Source organism: Cydia amplana, chromosome 22 (genome assembly GCF_948474715.1).
Source record: "Cydia amplana chromosome 22, ilCydAmpl1.1, whole genome shotgun sequence".
Taxonomy (NCBI): domain Eukaryota; kingdom Metazoa; phylum Arthropoda; class Insecta; order Lepidoptera; family Tortricidae; genus Cydia; species Cydia amplana.
Window position 1 is genome coordinate 11,984,645 of NC_086090.1, and position 13,829 is coordinate 11,998,473.

Genomic DNA, 13,829 nt, shown 5'->3' on the forward strand with positions numbered 1-13,829 from the left:
TATACAATTTAATATCGTGGTAAGTCAGTCGCAAAAAAATCTAGAAGAGACCAAGTGCCTACAGAAAATCTAGTCAGAGTATAGAGCCGTTATAAGCAAGCCCCTGGAACGCATTCGGACTTTTAGTTGTACCTTAGGTTTAAAGTTAGGAAACGGCAAGGTAAACACTCTCTTACCTCCCTCCATTGTTGATTTGATAGATTCATTAGAATGTCTAAAGATATAATGCTACTGTTGGATGCAGCTCGCCATTTGACATACTCGTACGCCATTAGGAATTAGGTAAAATGTCTATTCCAATTGATCTTAATAATTAATAAATAAAAATCTACCTTGTGCGTTCCGGGGGCTACAACCTTTGTCGCCGGTTGACACTGTACGCAGCGTACTTACAGCGTCATGACTCAAAGAAAGTATACAGCTATCTAGATACACTTTCTGTACACACCGTACGTCAACCGAAGACCGAGGCCTAAGTTTCAGTCTCGCGTCGCGCTTGGCTCCTATCCAAGATGGCGGCCCGCGCCGGCGCACCGGGGCAGCTGCCGCGCGCCGCTCCGAACCAAAACAAAACCGTGTCAATCCGTGTCCGTGAAATTTGGTAAACAATCTTAATGTGTCGTTTAATTTACATTTAAGCGATTTTGACATGTCTTTTAATTGAAAAACACATTTTAAAAATAAGTTACGGTAAATATGTATAACAATTATGAATCTAATACGATCTTTTATAGTCTTCCGCTTTCATAAGTAATAGTTATTAAATTGATTATTAAAAAGTGTTTTTCAATTAAAAGACATGTCAAAATCGCTTACCTTCTTTCAAGTTCTTTCTAATGCTAAAAAAACGAACTATAACTCTCTCACTCGAGCCATGACCACGTAAGCGTGAAAGAGAAGGTTTATGACCCCAGTCGTCAGTTTGGTTTGTGGATATTATAATGTGAGCCTAGTTGTCCTGTGCGGCGATGCGCGCGGCGATGGCGGCGGTCAGCGCGGAGCCCTTACCGCTGCCGTCCTCGGCGCCCATCAGGGAGAACTGGAAATATAATCATCTGTCAGTTTCACGAATTTATTGCAGACGCAGTCGCGGGTACGGGCTATACTATATTACTTAAGTATAAAGATTGATTCAAACCGATAAAGAATTCCAGAACCGAATTTCAGATCTGGGGCCTATTTCTCAAACGGTATTAGACTAATATTATTAGTCTACGAACTGTCAAATCGTATAGGTTACTATGGCAACACACTAATAATATTAGACTAATACTGTTTGAGAAATAGGTCCCTGATGGTGATGCATACGTATTGGCAATGTGCGAAGTCGGTGGAGGGGGAAGTGGCGCTGATCGTCACACACACAGGTAATCTTATGGAATGTCCGATATTAGTACTAGCGGCAGCCGTTTGAACTAATTTTACTCCATAAGATTTAACGTAGAAAGTCCGACTAAATGAGGGCGTGCACGTAGCGAATACAGTCTTGGAAATGTACTACCTACATAAAACTGACCAATTTTATCGACCACGGGAATTCGAAAATCGGTTAAACTACTAACAGATAACCACAGGAATTTAAGATTTTTTTTGGGATATATATAGACCTTAATTAGGTGAAAGTGACTTTACCTCGTAAGGTTGTAGCAAGGCGATGTACTTCTCCATGAGTCCCCGGATCCTCGGGTGCCGCTTGAACACGGAGCCGTCCACGGCCACCACCACGTGTGGCCGCGCCATGCGCTGCACTAGCACGGCCACGCCTGTAAGTGATACGTACATAGTCAATGTTGTTAATAAACAGACTAATTCGTGCCCTGAATCTCTAATTTACCGACAGTGCGCTTATTATTGTGTGTGCTTTAAGAACTTTAGCTGAGGACGCGAGATGGTGTGCAACGCGACCAGCATTTTACGCGAAAGGACACCCTTCGCACGGCGCGCTTTGATCACATATTCCGGCCGCGCACCACCTCGCTGCCGACGTATCAAATCTCGCACGTTTTAACCCTTAAATGCATAGTGTTGCCAATTGTCTACAAAGCATTAGATATCTCACAGATTAAGGGTTAAACAAATTCTATTTGTTCCTGTAGTAAAACTAATAAATTTTCCGAATTATTACATAAATTTACGCAGTATTTGAATTTATAAAAATTACATTCGTTTATACTTAGACGAAATGTCGGAAAACTTGGAAAAACCTGGAAGTTGATGATTTTTAGTATGTGATTTTGGGCAGGTTTTTCGGGGCTTGTAATTATTTTATATTTACGAACTTTATCATAGGAACATCATAAACAGTGTAACTTTCTGATGGCAGTTAAGATTTTTCCTAATAGCTATATATTTCCAAAAATATGATTTAGCCTATGCAACTTTTAACACTGATTTCGCAGTGAAAATCGACGATATAATTTTTTTTACTATTTTTCCTAGAAACGGCAAACAATTATGTGATACATATATTAATTTCGGGCAAAAAGAAAAAATCATGCATTTAAGGGTTAAAATGCTACTTAACAGAATACTCACAGACGGAGACGAGTTGCGCAGCGCGATTGGAGCACATTCTGGCCGCGTGTTGTGCGACGAGCGCGTCGGCGTCGCACCACGCCGCCGCCGTCTCGGGGCACGCCGCGCGCAACGCCGCCAGCGTTCGCGTTGTTGAGCCGTTCTCATTGTCCCTGCACAAATACAATACAATCGTTACCTTACTACACTTTTATATGCTCAAGGCAAAAATGACCTTTTAACCTTTTTGGATTTTTGTTTCTTATGAAAAATTGTTAACGCTATAACAACTGTTTTATATCTGGCCCGCTTAATTATAAAACATTATTTAAAATAAAAACAACTACTCAATAGTGTAGATAGCCACACGTGTAGATCGACTTTTTTTCCAGTGATAATAAGTTACGATAAAACCACTTTACAGTTTGGCTCTAAAATAAATAGAAGACTTACTCTTCAAAGAAGCTGACGTGTTCCGAGGAGATAGTGCCCGGCGGCGGCGCGGCGGGCAACAGGCCCGCGCCGGCCAGGCGTGCGAGCGCCGCCCGAAGCAAGTCACCGAGGTATTTTCCGCCGATGTACTTCTCGAATCTGCACGAACACAATGTAATTTATATAATCATTATTATAATTATTATAGGTACAAAACACTATACCGCATCTCTGCGACAAAATGACGCAGGAACCTGGGGAGGGACAAACGGTTATCAACCGCTGGTTAGATTTGACAGACATTCATGACTGCTTCCTTTTAGTGATGGGTAGGACATCAATTTAAAATGAGTTTGTATGAGTACCTCATTTTCTAAAATGAGATGTTACAATGTCTTACTTCAAATGAGGTGAGGTACTAGCATATTTTCAGCATCGACTATTCCATTAATTCCAACAGCGACAATTTTTTTATGTATATACATATTTATGTATTCATCACTTCTTTTATAAATAAATAAATAGTAATATTTAATTGGAGTGCAATTCTGGAGGTAAAGAATATAACTTTTGGGAGACTCGCGAGTGAATTTGAACGGATAAAAGAGTTTTTTGAATTTTGAAATGTGTGAATGATTTGTGTGATGGTGGCAAGAGGTGTTTGTGATGCGCGCGAGTGTTTGAGTAAAATGAATAGAGGAGTGAAGTAAGACATTTTTGCGGTACGAATACTGCGACAAATTAACAAAATGAGTGGTACAAATGAGGTGCATCACGAGTGAGCGACTCAACACTACTTCCTTTACAAGTAAATAGCCGAGTCTTTTGTTAACCAGGGTCTTTTGTACAATTGTCTCAGTTATTTAATGCCATCTCTTACTTAGTAATCTTTGCAAAATTCCACAAATAAAATTACACGCCGACTCCATGACCAACGCGCCCTATTCGATATCAACGCAGACGGTGCCACGTCGCCTCCCAGTGTGTCACCCCGACGCCGACACTATAATATATAATACCCATCTAATTGCACTCACGTGAAAGAGCCGGTCAGCAGCGAGCGCGCGTCCACTTCTCTATCGAAGTCCGTTCTCAAGAAGTCCAGACAGCCGTTGTCCCCAAAAGCGCCCCACTCGATGTCAACGCAGACGGCGGAGCCGCGCCCGCGCCGCGCCGCCTCCCAGTGCGTCACCGCCGACGCCGACTCCATGTAGCAGCCGTTCGAGCCCGTGCCCATTATCACGCCGATCTGGAGACAAACATAAATCAATGTCTCAGTCCTTACAATATTTAAAACATGACGACGGGTACGCGACGCGGCTTAATATAAATAGGTACCGTAAAATGGGGTGAGTAGGCGCAAAACTGACATTCTGATTCATGATTCATACTGAATGGTGTATATAATAAGTGTTCCGGACGTTTGTATTTTAGTTTTTATCTTATTTTGGGTAGTTCCATTTCATAACTTTGACGATAAAGAGGAAAACCCACCTCACCCCGTAGTGCCTCGTATTTGGGGTGAGAGGGCTTTTCATACAAAGGTGATTTTGGAAGAATGTTGGACGATTTTTTTTTATTATGCGTATTACTATAGCTCCATTTTAAATTGGAATACATTATTTTTGTAGCAGTAGCCTTAAAATCCCTTCTCACCCCCCTCTCAAACCTTCTCTCCCCATTCATAACCCACCTCTCCTCGCGAAACCTACTCACCCCATTTTACGGTAACTAGATAGTTGTTCAGGGGCGGTAGCCAAGATGACAACAGTTTATCGACAAACGCCGATCGAAAAGTTAAAATCGGCGTGACACACACGAAGAAAAGTTACGTCATTATTTCCATACATTATTTAAGTTTCGGTTCGCGTTTTTTATATGCCATTGTCACTTACTTAACTTTGATTTTTTTCACGGTTCAATTGCACAAACAGTTTATGCTTCCGCTATGGAAAAGAAGAGATTAGGCAAAATAACCATACCTTTCGCCTTATGGGTTGGAACATCGTGAGTAAAAGTACCCAGAAAGCGAGGCTACCTTAGTTTGTAACCAACCATCAACGTGAGGCGAGCGTGCCCGGACAATAGTTACTACTAACGACGGATGACTGTAGTGTCCAGCTCACTGACAATCCAACCTCTAGACTGAGCTTAGGCCAATTCTTTCATGAAACCGATGCTGCCAAAAATACGGGGGCGCGGGGGGACGAGGTGAGCGAATCCCGTGCCGTGATTGGTCCGTTCAAAAACACGGACCAATCACGGCACGGGATTGACTCGAAGATGGAGTAACGCTACCGTATGTGTGGCAGAGGGGGTAGCGCGACTATGTTATGTCTAGAGGTTGGATTGTCTGTGGTCCAGTTACTGACCTCGACTCGGCGGTCCTGCTGCGCGCCAGCCACCAGCGTGCCGGTGGTGTCGTTGAGCAGCACCCGCACGGCGACCTTGAGCCTGCGGGCGTGCAGACAGCGCTGCAGCAGCGCGGCCACGTCCACGCCGCCCATGCCGCCGCACTTGAAGCTCTTGGTCCACGTGATCAGCTCGCCGGAGGAGATGTAGTGTCCAGCTACTGACCTCGACTCGTCTGTCCTGCTGCGCGCCAGCCACCAGCGTGCCGGTGGTGTCGTTGAGCAGCACCCGCACGGCGACCTTGAGCCTGCGGGCGTGCAGACAGCGCTGCAGCAGCGCGGCCACGTCCACGCCGCCCATGCCGCCGCACTTGAAGCTCTTGGTCCACGTGATCAGCTCGCCGGAGGAGATGTAGTGTCCAGCTACTGACCTCGACTCGTCTGTCCTGCTGCGCGCCAGCCACCAGCGTGCCGGTGGTGTCGTTGAGCAGCACCCGCACGGCGACCTTGAGCCTGCGGGCGTGCAGACAGCGCTGCAGCAGCGCGGCCACGTCCACGCCGCCCATGCCGCCGCACTTGAAGCTCTTGGTCCACGTGATCAGCTCGCCGGAGGAGATGTAGTGTCCAGCTACTGACCTCGACTCGTCTGTCTTGCTGCGCGCCAGCCACCAGCGTGCCGGTGGTGTCGTTGAGCAGCACCCGCACGGCGACCTTGAGCCTGCGGGCGTGCAGACAGCGCTGCAGCAGCGCGGCCACGTCCACGCCGCCCATGCCGCCGCACTTGAAGCTCTTGGTCCACGTGATCAGCTCGCCGGAGGAGATGTAGTGTCCAGCTACTGACCTCGACTCGTCTGTCTTGCTGCGCGCCAGCCACCAGCGTGCCGGTGGTGTCGTTGAGCAGCACCCGCACGGCGACCTTGAGCCTGCGGGCGTGCAGACAGCGCTGCAGCAGCGCGGCCACGTCCACGCCGCCCATGCCGCCGCACTTGAAGCTCTTGGTCCACGTGATCAGCTCGCCGGAGGAGATGTAGTGTCCAGCTACTGACCTCGACTCGTCTGTCTTGCTGCGCGCCAGCCACCAGCGTGCCGGTGGTGTCGTTGAGCAGCACCCGCACGGCGACCTTGAGCCTGCGGGCGTGCAGACAGCGCTGCAGCAGCGCGGCCACGTCCACGCCGCCCATGCCGCCGCACTTGAAGCTCTTGGTCCACGTGATCAGCTCGCCGGAGGAGATGTAGTGTCCAGCTACTGACCTCGACTCGTCTGTCTTGCTGCGCGCCAGCCACCAGCGTGCCGGTGGTGTCGTTGAGCAGCACCCGCACGGCGACCTTGAGCCTGCGGGCGTGCAGACAGCGCTGCAGCAGCGCGGCCACGTCCACGCCGCCCATGCCGCCGCACTTGAAGCTCTTGGTCCACGTGATCAGCTCGCCGGAGGAGATGTAGTGTCCAGCTACTGACCTCGACTCGTCTGTCTTGCTGCGCGCCAGCCACCAGCGTGCCGGTGGTGTCGTTGAGCAGCACCCGCACGGCGACCTTGAGCCTGCGGGCGTGCAGACAGCGCTGCAGCAGCGCGGCCACGTCCACGCCGCCCATGCCGCCGCACTTGAAGCTCTTGGTCCACGTGATCAGCTCGCCGGAGGAGATGGAGTGCTGTTTCATTGGGAATGAGAATGTGAAACCTGGAACGTACATAAACATTGTCAAGCTAGATAGCAGTAGGCAACGGCTGGGAGGGACTTTGGCTTTACGATTTGACCCCCAAGCTGGGGAAGGAGAGGTGATTTGGGGACACACAACTAAGACAATGTGTGTTGGATTTATGTCTACTGGGAGTGATAGGCCAAAGTGTGTTTTCGTATCTTCCGCTAAAAGTGGCACCTGGGCAAAAAGCAGTGGTCTCCGGCCATCCTTTCACAGTACCATAGAGAAAAAAATACATAGAGTGCTCACTCCATACATCAGTTCAGACTATTAATTTCAGTGTCTACATCTAGCATCGAGTAGCGGAACTATCAGTACTGCTACTTGACAATAGACGTAGCACCGACCGGAAAGTCTTATCTCAACAGCATAAGACTTTCCGGTCGGTGGCGACATCTATTGTCAAGTAGCAGTACTGATAGTTCCGCTACTCGATGCTAGATGCTAATAGTCTTTTTGGTACTAAAACTGATGTATGGAGTGAGCACTCTATGTATTTTTTTCTCTATGACAGTACAAACCCAACCCAATCCTGTCCGCAGCGCCATGTTATTATTGTTAATTAAAACAATCACTGATATTAAAAACAGTTGTATTCACTAATAAAGATTTATCAAGTACAATTAGCACAGCCATGATTATACGGAATCATAGAGCAAGAGTTGTCCGTCTTGCCACAGATACAAAACTCACAGATAGTATATCTGACATATAGGTACTTAATTGTGTCGTTATCTACGAAAAGGGACCTTGTAGTCGATGGCGGTTACGCCATTATTAACGATGCTCCGATATAAATACAATGCCGCGCGACGCTGTGCGGCGTAAACGCCATCGACAATAAGGTCCCTTTTCATAGATAATGCCCCAATTAGAGCTGTAAAATTGAGTATAAGATTCGCAGCGCAGCAACATTTTTAAACAGCATTGGTCCTATTAGACCCGGATACTTCGAGCCCCGAATATCAACAAGTGGGAAAGATCCTCTCTCTCAGACACTAACGCCCTTCCTTGACTCTCTCGGAGCGCACACGCGGACTGTAGGCACATACCTACAGGAGTAACAGAGTCAAACACGAACCTAGAGATATCTCCTGGTCCTCCATGCCCTCGGAGCGCACGAAGTCCTGAACGCAGTCAGCGAGGAAGTTGAAGAGGTCTTCACCTGGCCCCAGCCGCAGCTCGTCGCTTGAAACACAAAAATGCTTGTTTAGATAAGTGCAGTATCGATTATTTGGACAAACTAGGTTTTGTTATACTAACTTGACAGTTCGATTTGATACGAAAACAAAAGTGATACTATCATTGAGAAATAAATAAATCTATCTATAATTGGTGCAAAAGCAGGATAGTTATCTAGTAAATTGAATTTACCATTAGAAACTTCGTATATAAACAAAGTTGAGAGCTGTTTTTCTATATCGTTTTAATCTTGGCAGAGTGGTCTTATTGGTTATCATTTTGCTCGATATGATAGTACAAATCTATCCGGTGGCGAATGCACTAGTCCCAAAACGCACTATTAGTCAATACACTCTAATTTCGAAAGCCCCTCTTCTCATAAGAAACTAGGCCCAAAATACCATATTTCCAAAAAGGCTCATTCTCGATTTACACGAGAACCATTGAGAACTAGTCCCAAAATACACCTTTCCCAAAATACCCCAAATTGTGTTCACCTGTGCGTGGCGTAATACTTTATTCTCATAATGCGTAGGTCTCAAAACACTCTAGTTCCAAAATACCCTATTTTTTTGGAATGTCTCTTTATGACTGCTTTCAGCCGTAATCATTACCCGTTTGATGCCTAAAATATTTTTTTCAAAAATAGGATTTATTTAATTATTATTTTGAGCTATACAGGGTGTAATCGTTAAGTGTTGCTCGGCGATAGTTCCGTAAATATAGCAGATATCAGAAAATTTCAAATTGATATCGAAAGTGCATATAGTGAAAGTGAAGGGCAATATACACACGAGTGTTTTAATGCCTGTGTTGATAAAGCAGTGTATGGAACTATCATAATTAGGTGGGCGAGAAACTACCCTCATTTATGGCATTATTGGCATTATTTATCTTAATTTTCTGATATCTGCTATATTTACGGAACTATCGCCGAGCAACACTTAACGATTACACCCTGTATAGCTCAAAATAATAATTAAATAAATCCTATTTTTGAAAAAAATATTTTAGGCATCAAACGGGTAATGATTACGGCTGAAAGCAGTCATAAAGAGACATTCCAAAAAAATAGGGTATTTTGGAACTAGAGTGTTTTGAGACCTACGCATTATGAGAATAAAGTATTACGCCACGCACAGGTGAACACAATTTGGGGTATTTTGGGAAAGGTGTATTTTGGGACTAGTTCTCAATGGTTCTCGTGTAAATCGAGAATGAGCCTTTTTGGAAATATGGTATTTTGGGCCTAGTTTCTTATGAGAAGAGGGGCATTCGAAATTAGAGTGTATTGACTAATAGTGCGTTTTGGGACTAGTGCATTCGCCACCGGATAGTTACAAATATACCTACAAGTTGCAGAAGGTTCAAAACAGTTGGAAAACATCCCAGTTTTTTTTTATATTAAAGTTAAGGCTAACTCTTACCTAACCTATCATTGAATTACGTTATCATGCATGAGATACAGGTGCCTAATGAAGCATTATGACTGGGGATGTTGTGCTAGCCCTGCTACATAGGGGATAATGTAGATGTAACTCGTTTTAATTAGTACAGACCAAATCAGCCTCCTCTCATTTAACCTCCAGCAGCGAATTCATTAGCCCAATTAAAGCTCAGACATTCCATCAGTGTGGGCTTGTTTACGATGTATGTATGTATTTATATTGAAAGCTTCATGATATCGTAACGTACTTTGTTTCAATGACAAATAATATGAAAGCTGCTAGAGAACTGACATAATCATAATTTATTAAATTGTACACCGGGACTTAATCGCGTATCTATGTTTTAAGATTTACCTCCGACGTCTCGGAGAAGACCAAGGGGACAACGCCGTCATCGAAACGTCGGAGGTAAATCTTAAAACTTAGATGCGCGATTAATACCTAAGTCCCGGTGTACAATTTAATAATGTTTAAAAATCGTGAAAGTTTAAATCAGTGTAATCATAATTTGTTGACCAAGGGATGAAAGGCACGCATAATAGTCATAACAGGGGTAGTTAGGTGCTCGAACGTAGTGAGAGCGCGCCAATAGTCCGAGATTGAAATGCTGCTTTTCACCCAAATTAAAAACTCTACTTTTCATTTCAAATCTTCCCAATCAAAATTGTTTTATACCGGTCTTCTCCACATGGACCTTACCAGTTCTGCTAGAACTGATACATACATATTTATTTACCAATACGTTAGGTCAGCGGTTCTCAATCTTTTTTTTGACGGAACCCTTTTGGAAAGCGAAATACTTGATGGTACCCTACAATACGGTGGCGGCATAGTAAAATTTTTCGAGGCGACTAAATCATAGTGTTCTAAATTCTTGCGGAACCCCTGCAGGGGTGTCGCGGAACAGACTTAGAGTATGGCTGCGTTAGGTAGGGTTGCCATACGTCCCGTATATACGGGACTGTCACCGTATTTAAGTATCACGTCCCGTATTTTTACTGGTCCCGTTTTTGTCCCGTATTTTGTCGACCGGTCTGGCCTAGTGGGTAGTGACCCTGCCTATGAAGAGTATGAAACCGATGGTCCCGGGTTCGAATCCTGGTAAGGGCATTTATTTGTATGGTGATACAGATATTTGTTCCTGCGTCATGGTTGTTTTCTATGTACTTATTTAAGTATTTATTTATATATTATATATATCGTTGTCCGAGTACCCATAACACAAGCCTTCTTGAGCTTACCGTGGGGCTCAATTAGTCAATTTGTGTAAAAACGTCCTATAATATTGATTTATTTATTAATAGCGCTCTAGAACAGGCCTCTCCAAACCCCAGCTCCAAACAGCAGAAACCAGATACATCGGTGGCCCGCGCGAAAGTTTCTGAGGCGCAATATAGCCCTAGAATACCACTGTCCCTTATCAGTTCCGACTAATTATGGCAACCCTAGCGTACGGTGAACTGCTGCAGTGTCGGTTACCTGATGTGGTACTGTTTGACGTCCTCCCGCACCATCCGGCCGCCCCGCAGCTCCACCAGCAGCACCCTGAAGTTGGTGCCGCCCAGGTCCAGCGCCAGGAACACGCCTTCCTCTACAACAACATCATAGTACCTGATGTCATTATCGAAGACGGCCAAGGGGCCGATTTTTGAAATTCGACCGCTAGATTTCGCGTATTTCGTTCAGTAATATCTCCACTACTAGGCATGTAAATTCTACTAAATAGAATTGAAAACGAGTGGACAATACCACTATATTCCCAATTTCTATCGCTCGTATTTCAAAAATCAGCATATCGCCGTTTTCCACCGATTTTCGAGTAACGAAATCGAGCGATCGAATTTCAAAAATCGGCCCCCAGTAGACGGGTGAGTTCTCCAAAATACTTTTATGTGGAATATTGTTACGTAACGTACGCTTTTTTAAGGTTCTGTTGGAGAAGGAATCCTCGTGACATACCTGTGCCGTCCGGCAGCTCAGGGACGTATGTGTTCTCCATCTGCAGCGAAGAGGGCTGCTCTCGCAGTCCCCTCGAGAGCTCACGCTCGAACACGTTGGCCACGCGGCGCAGGGTGGCGCCGCACAGGTTCAGCTCTGCCAGGCATGCCTCCACCTGCAAACAATCACACATGAACACTAATTTAAGGCTTAACACATGTATATCGCTAGCGCGATATCCACTAGTTTATTAATTCGTGATCGCTAGGGTTGTTTAATCAAAATCCGGACCTGTGCGCGGCAGCAACGCCGAAATAAGCACACCGCCAATCTATTCTCACTCTACGGGGCCAGCGCACCGATACCGCGATACATACGAGTACTATCTACGTGAACCCATCCACAGCACAAGTAGAAAAAATTCAATACGCCGCGACTGCGAATATTACCTATTTATTACCTATCAAAATATTTTTTTGTACCAAAAACCTACTCGCGCAATAAAGACGTATCTGAACAATTCTTAAAATTCGGTTCAGTTATTTTGTAGTTAAGAGGCCTTCGCTGCATTCGGCAAAAGTGTAAAACTTACCTTACTCACATCACACGAAACAAACGAATCTTTAATATCATAACATCTCACAACTTGACACTCCATCATACAAGACAACTGAACGCGCAGTAGGGTGGGAACTAACCAACCCACATTTTTATCGATTAAGATAAGTTCACTCGATTAAAAGATAAAAGTTATCTTCCACGAGGCGGTGATGGATGTGTCTGGGGACATCGATCACAGATAATCGAGTTGGTCTTACAAACTAATTACAATTACAGGCTGTATCGATAACTTTAGCGGAACTTTACAACTCGACAGTCAATAAAATTAAAGGGTTTTTATCGTTTTCGCTGCATATGAAAGATCATTTACACAAACGCATTCATGCCTCTTGCACTTTAGCATCACCTAACATAATATTTATCTCTATCAATAAGTCGCTCTATGTTGATCAATTTTGGAAATAGGTATAAAAATGTTTTATCCCCATCGATAAACGACATAAAGTCTTAAAAGCTATTAATTTCACTCACTAATTACACTATTTACTGTATGGAAAGTAAATAATGTAATTACTGAGAAAATTAAAAGGGATTATGACACTAAAAGTTTTGTCAAAAACAATCCTATATTTTATTCGTTATTTTTTTAACCTCCAGTTCATGGTTCAAGGTTAACGTCACGTCACAATCAGCTGCGTATGCGTAAATACACATGTAAATTAGTATGTGTGCGTGCAATACCATCAGCGAAAGCCTCCAACTGCTAACAAGCGATCACAGACGTCGTAATGAGGCCCAGGCCGCTCCAATTTTGCCTTCGATCAACAGTCTGGACCAACACATGCATAACCTAACATACAGAGCAATTGATCTGCGTTCATTGACCGGTAGCCTTTATGATTTTAGGTAAAAGGAAATGTAAACCATTTATCTTTTAGCAGCAAAGGACAATTAATAAAAGTAGGGCACTGACATGGTCGTCATCGTATGACTGCAAAGATGTACTTATGTAACCGCGCGCGTCAGTTGACGTTTTTGGCGGTCAATCAAGAATAGCTTGCTTGTCTCCTTTTTTGCTGACAAAATTGCCTAGCCAGATTATATTTTAAATTGCTTTTTTGAACTTTGGGGGCCTCCTCTATCTTTACGAGGAAGGCCTCGATAACCCGAGATTACCATTGTTTTGATACAAACTACCACTTATTAGTATCGTGGCGATAAACGACTAATTTATCACTTAGGTATCGGTGCAGTTAAACTTTCCTCATCGCGCATTTTTTGCGACCTCTCTGATCTTGAGATACGTGGTTTGCATTTTATAACTTTTATTCACTACATATTACAATACAAGTTAAATGTAACTTGTAACTTGTAATGTTGTTGTAATGACAAGGAGAGAATAAGAGAGGATCGAGCTGTGAGAAGAGCGTATGTGGGGCACCCGGGTCATAAAGAAAAAAATACATAGAGTGCTCACTCCATACATCAGTTTTAATACCAAAAAGATTATTAGCATCTAGCATCGAGTAGCGGAACTATCAGTACTGCCACTTGACAATAGATGTGGCCACCGAGCGGAAAGTCTTATGCTGTTGAGATAAGACTTTCCGGTCGGTGCTACATCTATTGTCAAGTAGCAGTACTGATAGCTCCGCTACTCGATGCTAGATGTAGACACTGAAATTAATAGTCTGAACTGATGTA

General features: G+C 44.4%; 1 protein-coding gene across 1 annotated transcript in view; it reads right to left on the bottom strand.

Annotated features, from left to right (window-relative positions):
* Nucleotides 1-860: 860 nt before the first annotated feature.
* Nucleotides 861-13,829, bottom strand: part of LOC134658354 (hexokinase-1-like) — a 36,952-nt gene continuing 23,983 nt past the window's right edge. Inside the window, exons 4-12 of the mRNA XM_063513982.1 lie at nucleotides 11,586-11,739; nucleotides 11,106-11,217; nucleotides 8,078-8,184; nucleotides 6,754-6,974; nucleotides 3,984-4,195; nucleotides 2,968-3,105; nucleotides 2,536-2,687; nucleotides 1,633-1,763; nucleotides 861-1,039 (exon numbers count right to left, since the gene is read on the bottom strand). Of these exons, the coding sequence (XP_063370052.1) occupies nucleotides 950-1,039; nucleotides 1,633-1,763; nucleotides 2,536-2,687; nucleotides 2,968-3,105; nucleotides 3,984-4,195; nucleotides 6,754-6,974; nucleotides 8,078-8,184; nucleotides 11,106-11,217; nucleotides 11,586-11,739 (1,317 nt within the window). The 3' untranslated portion in view covers nucleotides 861-949. The remainder of the gene's footprint in view (nucleotides 1,040-1,632; nucleotides 1,764-2,535; nucleotides 2,688-2,967; nucleotides 3,106-3,983; nucleotides 4,196-6,753; nucleotides 6,975-8,077; nucleotides 8,185-11,105; nucleotides 11,218-11,585; nucleotides 11,740-13,829) is intronic.